Source organism: Calonectris borealis, chromosome 20, assembly GCF_964195595.1.
Source record: "Calonectris borealis chromosome 20, bCalBor7.hap1.2, whole genome shotgun sequence".
Lineage (NCBI taxonomy): Eukaryota > Metazoa > Chordata > Aves > Procellariiformes > Procellariidae > Calonectris > Calonectris borealis.
In genome coordinates, this window is record NC_134331.1 from 546,688 (window position 1) to 559,153 (window position 12,466).

Sequence of the window (12,466 nt, forward strand, 5' to 3'; positions counted from 1 at the left end):
CCCGGTGTCCCGGGCCCGGCCCCGCCCCCCGGGCGGCCACTGGGAGCGGGGCCGCCCCGCCCGGTGCCCCGCCCCCGTCCCGTGCCCCGGCCCCGCCCCCCGGGCGGCCAATGGGAGCGGGTCGGCCCCGCCCCCGGGCTCCGGCCCCGCCCCCGGGCTCCGGCCCCGCCCCCGAGCGGGCAGGGGGCGCGAGGCCGCCACGGTGGGCGCGGGATCGGGACCGGGACCAGGATCGGCCGCAGCATGGGGACGTGGCGGGACATGCCCGTGGAGGTAGGGCCCGCGCGGCGGGTGGTGCGCGGTTCTCGCCCGGGCCGCGGTGCGGGGGGCCTCGCCCGGCACCCGCCGCCCCGGGCCGCCCCAGGGCCGCCCCCGGCAGCCGCTGCCCCGCGCCGCAGCCCCCGCGCCTCCTCCACAGGCGCTGGAGGAGCAGTACTCCCCCAGCCGCTGGTCCCCCCGCCTGGGCAGGGACACCGTCATCGAGGCCCACCTCGCGGCGACGGCGGCAGGTGAGGCGCGGCCGGCCCCGGGCCGGCGGGACGGGGCTGGGGGCGCCGGGGCCGGGAGCAGGGCGCCGGGAGCAGGGCTGCCGCTCGGGTGCCGCGGCCCCGGCCCCGCGGGCGGTGCCCCAGGCGCCGTGTCCCTCCTCCCGCAGGAACCCAGCGGGCCCGGGCCAGCGCGCAGACCTTGCTGCACGTCCCCTACGGCGACGGAGAGCGGGAGAAGCTGGACATCTATTTCCCCACGGACCCTTCTGGAAGTAGGTGATGGGCAGGTGGCGGCGGCGGGGGCGGGCAGGGGCCGTGCCCCCCGCTCACCCCGGGCTGTGCTGCGCAGCCTTCCCGGCCCTGGTCTACATCCACGGTGGATACTGGCAGTGCCTGAGGTGAGGTGGGCTGTCGGTGAGGGGATCCCTTGGGAAGGGAGCCTCCTGGCCCGCTTTTACCACCTCCCTTCGCCCAACACCCGGACTTGTTCTGGGTACTCGGGTCTGATCGGCCTCCCGGCTGGCTCCGGGAGACGCTGGCCCCCGCAGCCTGGCTAGCTTCTGTTTCCCCCCCAGTAAAGACGAGTCGGGATTCACAGCCCCGCCGCTGGTGTCGCAGGGTGTGGCGGTGGTGGCGGTGGGGTATGACACGGCCCCCAAAGGTAGGTACTGCCCAGCGGAGGCTGCGGCTGCCGGTGCTGGCCTGACGCCCTCCCGACTCTGCCCTCTGCCCAGGCCACATGGACGCCATGGTGCTGCAGGTGCGGCGCAGCCTCGCCTTCCTGGTGGAGCGGTACTCCGGGATCAGGTGGGCCACACGCAGCTCCTGGGGTCCCCTCCGCCCCACCACTATGGCCGCTGTCGGGCCTTCAAGGCAAACTGCGCCCGTGTCACTCGCTGGGTGGTTTGGTGCGCGGGGGTGGCCATGGCAGCAACAGGAGGGGGCAAATGAGCCCAGTGCTGTGACAAAGGCTTCGATGCCTTGGTCCGAGTGCTGGGCAACACCCGTGCTCCCTTGTCAGGAGGGACACCTGTGCGAGGTGTCAGCTGATGGACTGGGAAACGTGTCCAAGCTGCCACATTTGGGCTGCAGCACTTGCGGCTGTGCTGCCTCCTCCACGCGGAGCAGGGTGTCCTGAGGCAGCAGGCACCGCCCCGTCACTCCCTGCGCTCGCTCATGGCTCCCTCTCTCCAGAGGCATTTACCTGTGTGGACACTCGGCGGGGGCCCACTTGGCAGCCATGGTGTTGTCCACAGACTGGACGGGATACGGAGTGGTGCCAGATATCAAAGGTAGCGCCGCCTTGTCCAGGCACAGGGGCTGAAGGAGAACTGGTGTCTGTAGCTGGGACGAGGCCATCTCTGCTGCCCGTACGGGGCTGTGGGGCTGTAGAGATGAGTTGCCCCACTTGACTGCAGCCCACAGGTGCTGGGAGTGCAGGACTCGGGGCTCCTGGAGAAGCTGCCCCCCGGGGTGTGCGTCCTGCGCCCACCAACCGCTCACTGAGGCCTGGGGATGTGGGCGCAAGGAGAGTTCCCACGCGCAGGGCTGTGAGAGCGACCCGAGCCGCAGGGCCTCTCACCTGCCGACGCCTCTGCCTCCAGGAGCTGTGCTGGTGAGCGGCGTGTACGACCTCGAGCCCATCCTGCACACCTACGTGAACGATGCGCTGAACATGAGCCGGTGAGCCCGCACGCTGTGGGGACAGCGACTGGGAAAGGGCACAGGCAGGCTGCGCACACACAAGGCTTTGGCCAGCGCAGCCTGCAGGCGAACACCAGTGGCTCTGCAGCCTGCTCTGCCCCTGCCCGCACAGCCTGCCTGCACAGCGGGGCACCGGCTGCCTCTGCGCCTGACCTGAGCACAGGCCCTGCACCCTCCGCCTGGCTGGTGCACGAAGCCGAGGACACAGGTGCTCTGCAGGCAAAGACGCCCTCTCCGAGGGAGGGGCTACGTCAGCTGCCACTGCGGTGTCTCCTCCAGGGAGGTCGCCCAGAGGAACAGCCCCATGCTGTGCATCACCCCAGCAGTGCCTGCGGCTGCGGCCTGTGAGGTGCTCGTGGCTGTGGCCCAGCATGACTCCCCGGAGTTTCGCAGGCAGTCGCAGGAGTATGGCCAGGTGAGCTCCGGGCAGCGCCCTGCCTGGGATGCTGCTCCAGCTGGCCCACTCGGACCTACGAAGCTGGGATGAAGAGCTCTTGTGCCCTATCAGAGCAGTATTTCTGCTGCTGTGGCGATGGCTGCTGTCAAAGACGACAGCGGCTCAGGGGAGGACGCTAGTCCTTGCTGAGTTGTCATTCCTGCTGCCCTGTCCGGGGTGGACGGGGGTCGGGGTCCCTCCTGCCAGCACCGCTCTCTCTGCAGGCCCTGCGCGCAGCCAGCTGGTCGGTGTCCCTGCTGGATCTTGCCAATGTGGATCACTTTGACATCATTGAGAAGCTGTCGGAGGAGAGCTATGTCCTCACTCAGGTAGGGGAAGAGCTCCCGTCCTCCCTTCGCTCTCTGAGACAGCTAAGATCAGCAGCCCAGGAAGGCTGTGCCAAGGCGAGCTTCCCCTCCGTACTGGGGCAGGCGCAGGGCTGCAGCTTCGGGGCTGGCTGTCATCTCCAGGAGTGGAGGAGCGAGGCCAGGCACTGCTCACAGGGCTCTGTTCCTCATCCCAGGTGATTCTGAACATGATTTCAAGAGCTTGATGGCATGTCAGGAACAAACTGAGACGGGACCCACAGCCCTGCGTGGCGGCAACGGACAGCCTGCGTGCACCCTGCCCTGCTGTCCTGCTCGCTCCAGCCTGCCGGGTCTCCTCCTGCAGTACAGGGCGGCTGCTGCCTCCGAACACCCTCTGTGCCCCCTCTGGTCCTTCCAACCTGCAGCCAGGCGGGGGGCTCGGAGCAGGGGAGCACCAGTTATCATCGATTCTCACCTGGGCTGGCATTCCTTTGCAGGGGTGTTTCTGCCTGTCCAGAGTGCACGGGACTGGCAGGCCTGCAGGGCTCTGTCTGGACGACCGGGTGATGAAGTTTGTTCCCTTGATTTCCTTTAAACTTTTTATTGCCAATACAAAATAAAATAGGAATAACTGCTGCCTGGGTGTAACTCTGCTTCCTGGGGAGCTGGGGCTATGCTGAGCTGGCGAGTACACACTAGACATGGCTGCTGCAGAGAGAATCTCCTCTCCCACCGCGGAGCTCCTGTCCTGTGGCTGGGCTCTTCCATGCCGGCAGTGGGGAGCGTACCACTGAGTCCAGCCCAACTTGCACAGGCAAACTCTGACCCAGAAAGCGACAGGCTCGGCAGGCAGGGAAGCTCGGAGAGCTTGCCTGCAGGAAGGCTGTGGGACTGGGGTAACACAAGCCTTTGGGGATGGGGTGATGGACAGGCACATTGGGGAGCTGTCTGGGCCAGGTTGGGCCAGTCCTGACCAGATACCAACTTGGGAGACGCTTCCATGTCCTCAGGAGCACTTGTCCCTCAATGGGGACGACTGGGCTGCAACGATGTCCCTGCTGCACAGTCCGGGGAGAAAACATACTGCGCAGCCACAGCGCTGCCAGAACACATTTATTCTGTGCCCTGACCATCCCTTGGGATCGGTCTCTCTGCTGCAGCATCCTCGCACACGTGCGGTGCAGATGGGCCAGGTGCAGCATGTGGCCTTTGGGGCAGGGGGTGTCCAGCTCTGCTTTTAGGTGCTGTCTGCAGGACCCGAGTTACAGCAGCAGAGCTTCTGTAGAGAACTAGAGGGTGCTCTGAGGATGTTTGCTGGGTGACTAGCGAGACGGGGACACTGCCTCGGAGGCTGCTGCGAGAGGCGGTGGTCCCACTGGGGGGGTGGGTCTCCCTGGGGCTGGGCTCACGCTGCTTTGCAGGGCTGCACGCGGGGGTGGATGTTGTGCTGCAGCCAGCTGGGAACATGCCTGGAGCATGCTGTGGCTGGTCCCAGCCCCTTTGCCTGCAGCAGCTGGGGGAGGCAGCTGCCCCCGGGCTGGGGCTGGGAGGATGCTCAGGCTCCCCCCGTGCTCGGAGGAGTTGGGTGCAGTCCCAGGGCCACCTTCTCCTGGCACTTCCTGGCCACAAACTCCAGCTTGTTCTTTGCGAGCTCGGTGTCATGGGCTGAGACGTTGCGGTGCCAGACTGCGCGCACGGTGTGTGCCGACCAGGGGAACAGCAGGACGCTGACAGCCTGGCCGGTCTCGGCCATCTCCTCCTCGCTCACTGCCCGCAGGTGCTCGCAGAACTCTGCGGGGGACGGCCAGCCCCCCCTGATGCTCACCATCACGATGTTTGTCTCCACTGCCGTGAGGTTGACAGAGCAGAGGGGCGAGTTCAGCTCCTGGATACCTGGGGGAGGCAGGGGTAGTAGGCTGTGAGGCCGGTGCCCGGCTTCCTGGGAGAGGAGGCTGCAGCACTGCCCAAGCTCTGCCCCAGGTCCCGGCTGAAGGAGCGGCCCTTTGCCCTCCCTGCTCTGCACCACCAGGGTCACTGTGAGCACTACGGGGACAGGCATGGCATCGTCCCAGCACTCCAGCCAGGCAGGGACCCCAGCGGCAGCCTTGCCTGGCTGGAGATCCAGCACAGCTGCCCGGGGAAGGTGCCTGTGCCGCTGTTATCCCCGGCAGTGCCGGGTGGTGCTGGGTGCGGTGAGCCTAGCTGGAGCGGGGGGATAAGGCTGGGCCCACACCAAGTTGTTAGGCAGGGCAGCACCCAGCTGCGCGGCAGCGCGTGGAAGCCTGCACAGCTGGGCAGGGAGAGCAGTGTCAGGCTGCAGGTGCCCGTACCTCCCAGCGTGCCGAGGGGCCCCAAGATACCTTCAGCAAAGCGTCGGGCATTGTCGTGGTCTCGGCGCAGCATTGTCTCTGCATGCTCCAACCCGAAGTGGGCAGCGGCTGCCAGCACGCCTGCCTGCCGCATCCCCCCGCCCAGCAGCTTCCGCACACGCCAGGCCTCAGCGACAAACTCCCTGCGTCCAGCCAGCACCGCACCAGCTGGGGCACTCAGGCCCTGTGGAGCCACGAGAGGGGTGACCCGAGCTGCCCTGGGGGGCTGCCCGTAGCCCTCCCGGGCATGCGCCCAGGGATGCCCCAGCCTGACAGCTGGGCGCTCAGCCCCGTATCCCTGAACAAGGGCGAGGCCCCAGCTTGTGCTGGTCCCATCTGTCCCCGGGGACCCCCTCCCCACACAAGCACACCTTGGAGAAGCACAGGGACACAGAGTCGCAGTGCTGGGTGATCCAAGCCGGCTCCACATCCTGGGCAACTGCCGCATTCATCAGCCGTGCTCCGTCCATATGCACCCGCAGCCCGTAGCGGTCAGCGAGCCCACGGACCTGGGGGTAGGCAGAGGAGGAGCTGGGCCGGGAGGGACCCCCGGAGGCATTGAGCCCAGTCGGGCGGCCATTGCCAACATGAGCTGCGCTCCAAGCTCCTCGGCAAGGCCCTGGCATCCCTGCGGTGCTGTCCTGCCGGGTCCAGCTGCCTGTGCCCAGGCATGGCTGCTGCCAGCTGCTGGCTCTAACCTGCTGGAGGTAGGTGAGGGGCAGCGCCCGGCCCCCCGCCGAGCTGTGCGTGTTCTCCAGGCAGATGAGCTCGGGGCGTGGGTGGTACCGGCTGCCATGGGCCTCACGGATGGTCAGCTCCAGCTGGTCCAGGTCGAAGGTGCCGTCTGGCAGGTCCGGCAGCGCCTGGGAGTGGACGCCAGCGACCTGTGCCCGGGGCAGGGCAGAGAGCAGAGCTGATAGGGGATGCTGGCAGTGCATGGGGGGACGGTGGTGGTGCATGGGGGTCCTGGCCCTCTGCCCCTCCATCCCCTCCTCCCCTGCACCAGGTGTGCTCAGCCTCCACTCATGCCCCAGGCTGTGGCTCGGGTGGATTCGGGTGATGCTGCTGCTGCTGCTGCTGCTGCCGCAGCCCAGCAAGGGATCCTCTGCCCAGCTCAGCCCCAACAGCCAGAGGAGGGCAGCAGCAAGCCGCCCTCCTGCCCCTGCCTGCGGTGCTGGGCCCGCCGTGCCCCGTCAGCCCGGGCTGCAGCCCGCCCATCTGCAGCACTCACCTGCGCGGACCCGCCGTGCTCGTAGAGGTGCAGGTGGGCGTCCCGGCCCAGGAGCAGCTGAGCCCCCCTGCGCTGGCAGTGGCACATCACTGGGGGGAGAGGGGCCGTGAGGGAGGGGGCACGGTGGGCAGCAACCAGCAGGCAGCATGTGCAGGAGGGCAGGCAGGCTCAGCTGGGGTGCCCGCGGGCCACCTGCGCTCTGGCTGTTTGTGGGGCTCCAGGACGCGAAGGCTGGGCATGCAGCACAGCGCTGCCACAGCAGGGCGGCCTCCTGCGGGGACGGGGCGCCTGCTCTGTCCCCGGAGGTGCTGGGGCTGTCAGACCAGGGCTGCCTGCAGTGGCTGCAGCTGGGGGAGCGGCTGGGCGGGCACAGCCTCCCCTCCCTGGTGCATGCACATGGCTGAGGCTGGAGCAGGGCCCACGTTCCCACAGTGCACAGCGGATCCCTGCTCACAGGAGGGTGGGGAAGTGAACCGGGTAAAGGTTAACAGAGCAGAGTGGAGACCGAGTGCAGGACGGGGATGAACAGACCCCAGGAGGGGTTTGCTCAGCAGCAGCATGAAGTGGGGAGCAGCTCTGGGGTCCAATTGTGCTGCTACAGATTTGAGGTGGAGGGGACTGAGGAAGGGGCGAGGAGATGCACCCGAGTCAGAAAGGGCCTGCTGCCCACAGCTCTCCCCTGCGGCTGTCCAGTCAGCTTCCTGAGCAGAAGCAGGGCTCTCCTCGGGACCCCGGGGAGAGGCAGGGCTGTTCTCACCCTCGGCACCCTCCGTGGGATGGGGGCATAAACCTGCCCCTCGGTTTGTGACCTGGCCGCCCTGGGGCACAGGGAAGGATGGCTGGGCACAGCCCTGCACACTCACCAGCGATGAGGTTCGCCATCGTGGCTGTGGGCACAAAAAGAGCCTCCTCCATCCCCAGGATCCCTGCGGCCAGGCGCTGCAGCTCTGCAGGGGGGACAAGCACGGGGGTACTGGGGGGGGGGGCAGTGGCCCTTGGCGGGCACGGGGGGGCAGTCGGGAACACCATAGGTCCAGGCTGCCGCCTCCAGCCCCTCCCAGCCCCGCAAACCTCCCCCCAGCCCCGGAGAAGCCCCGCTCTGGGCTCCCCATCCCAGCTGCCCCCTGGGCTGGGGGGGGCTGCAGGCAGGGACCCCAACGGAGGGGGCGGCCCCCGACTCTGCCAGGCCAGGGGCCGCGGAGGGCCCCTCCCCGCCGCCCACCGTTGACCGTCGGGTCCTCCCCGTAGTCGTCGTCGCCCACGGCAGCGCGGGCCATGGCGCGGCGCATCCCCGCGCAGGGCCGGGTCACCGTGTCGCTCCGCAGGTCCACGACGCGCGGCGGGCGCCCAGCGGGGCGGGGGGGGCTCCGCGGCTGCACCGCCCCGGCCCCCGCCGCGGGCGGGCGGGCCCGCCGCAGCGCCGCGCCCGCGCCCCGCGCCGCCAGCATCGCCGGGAGCGCCGGGACCGCCCCGCCGCAAGGGCTCCCGGGCGCGTCTGCGGGCGGGGGCGGGATCGGGATCGCCCGGCCGGCCCCGGCCCCCGCCGTGGGCGGCGCTGGGGCCGGGACCGGCGGCCGAGGGCTGCACGACTCGCAGGGGCGGCGGGACACCAGGCAGCAGCTCCTGCGTGGGCACCGAGTGTGTCCCGGGGCTGCCGCCGCAGCGCGGCCCCTGCAGACCCTCCCCATCCCTCCAGCCCTCGCCTCTGCCCTGCGCCGGCTGCGCCCCCGAGCCACGGCGCGGGGGCAGGCGGAGGCGCTGGGGGACACGGGTGGGTGCTGCCCCCGGCTCTCCCGCAGCCCCTCGTTTTGCCGGGAGCGCCCGTCCCCGACATGCTGCTGGAGGGAGCGCCAGCACGAGGCCATGTGCGCCTGCTTGGCCGTGGCTCCACGGGGATCCGCAAGTCTTTCCACAGGCCCGTGGCACCGCGTGCTGAACAGCGATGGCTCCCGCCACACTGCTTCTGCTCCCGGCAGGGACGGCGCGGGGTGACCTTGCTGCTGGGAATCGGCTCCGGCTTCTGGCTGCGTCTGCCCTGGAAACAGCTGACACGCTGTCCCGTGGCACCGCGGGCAGGCACGTACTGCAGCAGCGCTGGTGTCAGCTCTCTCTGCCTACACCAGGGAGGGGGGCCACCGGCATCTGGCTCTTGGCAGAAATTCCCGCTGCCCCCGAAGCAGGGGAGTGCATGCCCAGCGCAGCAGTGAGATCCCCTGCCTTCCCCCCATTGGGCTGCACCAGCCGGAGGCTGGTGATGCTCCATGGGGCAGACCGAGCCCACGGCCATGGGGATCTGCTAGGAGAGCCTGCGCTGTGCGCCCCCCACCCCATGCTGCAGGCAGGGAGGGGGGCACAGCTCTGCAGCACTTGGCACGTCTCCTGGCACTTGCAGGGGGAGCAGTGGGGCAGGTGCATTCGCGTGCCCCCCTTCGTCTTGGGGGCCGCGTGCTGCCCGGCCCCTGCCTGCCTGGTGCCTCTCCACTCGCACATGCTGTGCCGCTGCCTCCCCGCGCTCCCTGACATCACCACTCCAGCTGCCTGCCTCATGGCCCCTGCTATGCTGCTGCCTTCCTCCTCCCTCCGCCATGCACCACCACACGGCCCTGGCCCCCTCAGCCCTACCCCTGCTCTGAGAGCCCCCACAGCTGCCCTGGCTGGCTGCCGCATGCCTGCCAGAGCAGGGCCAGGCAGGGCGCCTGGCTGCCCGCACGCCTGCTGCCCTGCCTGCACCACTGCACATGGGGCCTCATCATCACCTTCCGCTGCAGCCCGCGCTGTCAGCCCTGCAGATGAGTGAGCCATAAACAGTCCTTCACGGAGACGTTTTTCACACACAGGGCCACATGTTAACAGTTTTTCTTTATTTACTGCCTCCATTTCCTCTTTGTTCCAGGAACTTGTCCTCCAACTTCAAGCTGCTCATGATTAGGCAAAAAGGCCTCTAATCTCCCCGATCTGATTTACCGTCACTGAGAGCAGACGCTTCCCGTTACTGGCCCTGGACCTGGGAGCACGGACAGCCGAGCTCTGCTGGCTGCTGAACTGAGCCTCTCCTCCCCAAAGCTGCCCCGCTGCACGCGCTGCCTTCCCAGCAGCTTCCTCTTCCAGTAAGCGCCGGGCAGCCCAGCCGCAGGTGAAGGGCTGGGGGGGAAGTGCAGCCGTGGGGCCCTGGGCTGGGGACCCCACCGTGTCCGGGGCAGCTGCCCTGGGGCAGGGCAGGCTCCGGAGATGCTCTCTGCTCCCTCGGGAAGGGCTACCTGGCTGGAGCATCCCTGGGCCGTGGCCTCCCCAGCCACTCACCCGTCCGCTCCCGCTGCTCCTGGTGGGGGTGGCCGGGTGGCCCTGGGGTGCCCCACGGGGCCGCCGGGCCAGCTGCAGTGCTGTGCCCAGCATGGGGAGAGCACCGGTCCTGGCCATGCCTCTCATCTCAGCACCTGCAAGCGCTGGTTTCAGAGACCTGAGGGGGCTGGCTCGGGGCTCTGTGCTGCGCAGCCTCCCCCACCAGCCCTGGGGTCCTGGGGCCATGCAGGGGGCTCCTTCACTGAGAGGTGGCCACATCCTTCGCAGGACCTTGCAGCGTGGCAGGGCCTCCTCCGCGGAGCCCCATGTCCTGCCAGCCCCCCGGGGCCTTTCCCCCGGGGCTGTGGGCTGGGACCCACCTCAGGAGTCTTCCCCAGCCACCGGCACCCAGCGAACCCCCCCCGACCACGTGGAGCCCAGCAAGGCCTTGGTGGGGCCAGCACTGGGGCCCATGGGAGGGCTCGTGGCCACATGTGGGGCTGGCCGAGCCAAGGCCACAGGCGTGTGGGCAGCAGGAGGGCAGCGCCGGCGCCTGGCTGGCGGCTCAGCAGGAGCTCGGCCAGCAGTTGGGGGGGCTTGCCCGGGGGCTTGCTTAGGGCCAGGCTGTGCCGTGGCTCCCATGGCCACCACCTGCCAGCGCCAGCTGGCGGCTCCCGGCCCCACCAAATGTGCAGCTGCGGTGGGCTGAGCTCACGCTCCAGTGGTGCCTCCCCAGGGCTAAAATTAGCAGCCGAGGTCTGGCTGGGGAGTGGAGCCCAGGTCCCGCCGGGGAGGATCGTGTTTCCCCCCCCCCTCCCTGCCACAGGCCTGGCAGCCGCTGGGGCGATTCCCGGAGCCGGCCAGGCTCCCCCTGCCCCTGGCCCCACAGGCAGCCCTGCGAGCCACCACTGCCAGGCCCTGCCCGCTCGTCCTGCTGCACATCCTGGCCCCCCAGCCATGGGGCTGGGCCCCCACATGCAACCGCTCTGCGGGTGCCTCAGGAGGAGCTGCAGGCCGGGGGGAGACCAGTATGGCTGTGCCTCCTCGGCCGCCACCGAGCTGGGGCCAAGCTGCCTGACCCCTGGCACACATGGCTGCCCCAGGGACAGGGCTGGCGGCCAGCCTCTGCTCCCAGCCTCCCAGCAGAGCCAGCAGGCTGCAGGCTGGGCTGGGTGGGGGCTGTGGGCACAGGACTACCGGTGGCACAGTTGGTGCCATGGGTGTCTTGTGCCGGGTGACTGGGGCTGGCTGCAGGAACTGGCAGCAACCCCGAAGTGCTCACCATGAGCTCTGCGGTGTTTTCCTCCTGGGCTGCCTTGGCCCTACGGCTGTGCTGCCTGAGCTGCGGGCTGCCATAGCTCATCCTGCTGGCTGGGGCTGGCTGGCCTGGAGGGCCCCACTCCCACCCAGGCAGGGGGGAGCCACCATCAATCATCCCTGGAGGGGTGGGAGCCGCAGAGCCAAGTGATTTCCTACTGTTGGGAACTGTGGAATGATGCCTGGAAGCGCCGGGACGTGCTGGGCTCCTGGCTCAGACTTGCCAGGGGCACAGCGAGGCCTCCAGCGTGGAGGGGGCTCTGAGGGACGGGTGCTGCCCTCTCTGCCAGCCCCAGCCCACCGCTGTGCCGGCGTAATGGTGCTGTTGACGTGTTGGGCCTGCGCTCCTTGGGGTGTGTCCTGGTGGCTGCTCACACACGCGGTGTCCAAACGAGCCTGAGCCGAGAACAAACCCTCGACGGCCCTGTTGGGACGCACCCGGTGGGCACCGCCACCCGGACCTGGTGGGGTGGGACTGCCCGGAGGAGGGCCGGCGGGGCTGGCCAGTGTGGTGCGAGGTTCGGCTGTGATTGCCGCCGCCGTGGTGCGCGGCTGGTGGTTCTCCATGGGGCACCAGCACGGGACACAGTGGGCAGAGCCCCTGGCGGGCAGTAGCTGGCAGCCCCGGTCCCCAGGCGGGCGGGGGGCGTCCTTGCCCCCGCGGCGGGAGCTGCGGGCAGGGCCTGCACCGGGGGTGCCGGGGAGGCCGCCGGCCAGCAGCCAGGGTGAGTCGTGCGCCGCGTCCCGGCAGCACGGGCAGCGGAGCCCGTGCAGGCAGCGAGCCCCGCGCGGCCCGGCGGAGCGGCCGGAGCCCGAGCCCGAGCCCGAGCCCGAGCCGGAGTCCGGCGGATGCTGCCGGCCCCCGGAGCTGCGGCCAGCCCGGCCCGCGGGAGCGGAGCGGAGCTGGCGGGAGGCGCGGTGCCGGCCGGTCCCCCCGTCCCCAACCTGCCGGGGCTGCTCGGGTGACCCCTCCCTCCGCCGGCAACAACTTTTCCAGTAAAACCACCGCAGAAATCCCGGCTTCCCGACAGGCCCGCCCCTCGGCCGCCGGGGGGGCGCGGGCCACCCTTAACCCTTCCCGGCCCGGCCCCGCGGCCGCCCGGGGCCCCCCGCGCTGCCCCGGCCGGTGGCTCCGAGCCCGGGGCCGGGCGCCCCGCGGAGCCGCGCAGGGGGCTCTGGCCGCCCGGCCCAGGTCAGCGATGCCCTCGCTCCCCGGGGCGGCCGGGGAGTCCCGGGGGGCAGCAGGATGGCCGCGCTAGAGCAGCCTGACCGCCGTGCACGGGGGAGGTGGGTGGGAGAGAGTTGACACGGATCCCGCCCCGGGAGGCCTTTGT

At 69.7% G+C, this 12,466-nt stretch overlaps 2 protein-coding genes across 10 annotated transcripts; one reads left to right on the plus strand and one right to left on the minus strand.

Annotated features, from left to right (window-relative positions):
- Positions 1-92: 92 nt before the first annotated feature.
- AFMID (arylformamidase) lies at positions 93-3,572 on the plus strand. 9 transcript variants are annotated; one of them, XM_075169265.1, is made up of 11 exons: positions 161-273; positions 419-509; positions 656-760; positions 838-886; positions 1,064-1,149; positions 1,223-1,295; positions 1,683-1,780; positions 2,093-2,171; positions 2,472-2,607; positions 2,853-2,957; positions 3,152-3,572. In XM_075169265.1, exons 1-11 carry the CDS (start codon positions 244-246, stop codon positions 3,179-3,181), a joined length of 882 nt encoding a protein of 293 aa, XP_075025366.1. In that variant the 5' UTR covers positions 161-243; the 3' UTR covers positions 3,182-3,572. The 9 variants fall into 9 exon arrangements, 8 of the variants coding, with proteins under 8 accessions (XP_075025364.1, XP_075025365.1, XP_075025369.1 ...); XR_012676661.1 differs by lacking the exon at positions 838-886 and having other exon boundaries at positions 93-273; positions 1,249-1,295; XM_075169263.1 differs by lacking the exon at positions 838-886 and having other exon boundaries at positions 93-273.
- On the minus strand, positions 3,522-7,984 carry LOC142090855 (uncharacterized). The gene is made up of 7 exons (XM_075169262.1): positions 7,759-7,984; positions 7,400-7,483; positions 6,537-6,625; positions 6,004-6,189; positions 5,677-5,814; positions 5,297-5,489; positions 3,522-4,829 (listed from the first exon to the last, which is right to left on the minus strand). The coding sequence occupies exons 1-7, from the start codon at positions 7,982-7,984 to the stop codon at positions 4,492-4,494; spliced, it is 1,254 nt and encodes a 417-aa protein (XP_075025363.1). The 3' UTR covers positions 3,522-4,491.
- Between the last annotated feature and the right edge of the window lie 4,482 nt (positions 7,985-12,466).

What these genes read in the sequence shown, in the direction of transcription:
- AFMID (XM_075169263.1), top strand. Translation starts at nt 111, where the DNA reads ATGGGAGCGGGTCGGCCCCGCCCCCGGGCTCCGGCCCCGCCCCCGGGC. An exon ending in CCTCGCGGCGACGGCGGCAG is followed by an intron (nt 510 to 655) that starts GTGAGGCGCGGC and finishes CTCCTCCCGCAG; the next exon opens with GAACCCAGCGGGCCCGGGCC. An exon ending in AGTGGTGCCAGATATCAAAG is followed by an intron (nt 1,781 to 2,092) that starts GTAGCGCCGCCT and finishes CTCTGCCTCCAG; the next exon opens with GAGCTGTGCTGGTGAGCGGC.
- LOC142090855 (XM_075169262.1), bottom strand. Translation starts at nt 7,984, where the DNA reads ATGCTGGCGGCGCGGGGCGCGGGCGCGGCGCTGCGGCGGGCCCGCCCG. An exon ending in GGAGGACCCGACGGTCAACG is followed by an intron (nt 7,484 to 7,758) that starts GTGGGCGGCGGG and finishes TCCCCCCTGCAG; the next exon opens with AGCTGCAGCGCCTGGCCGCA. An exon ending in AGCACGGCGGGTCCGCGCAG is followed by an intron (nt 6,190 to 6,536) that starts GTGAGTGCTGCA and finishes CCCCGGGCACAG; the next exon opens with GTCGCTGGCGTCCACTCCCA.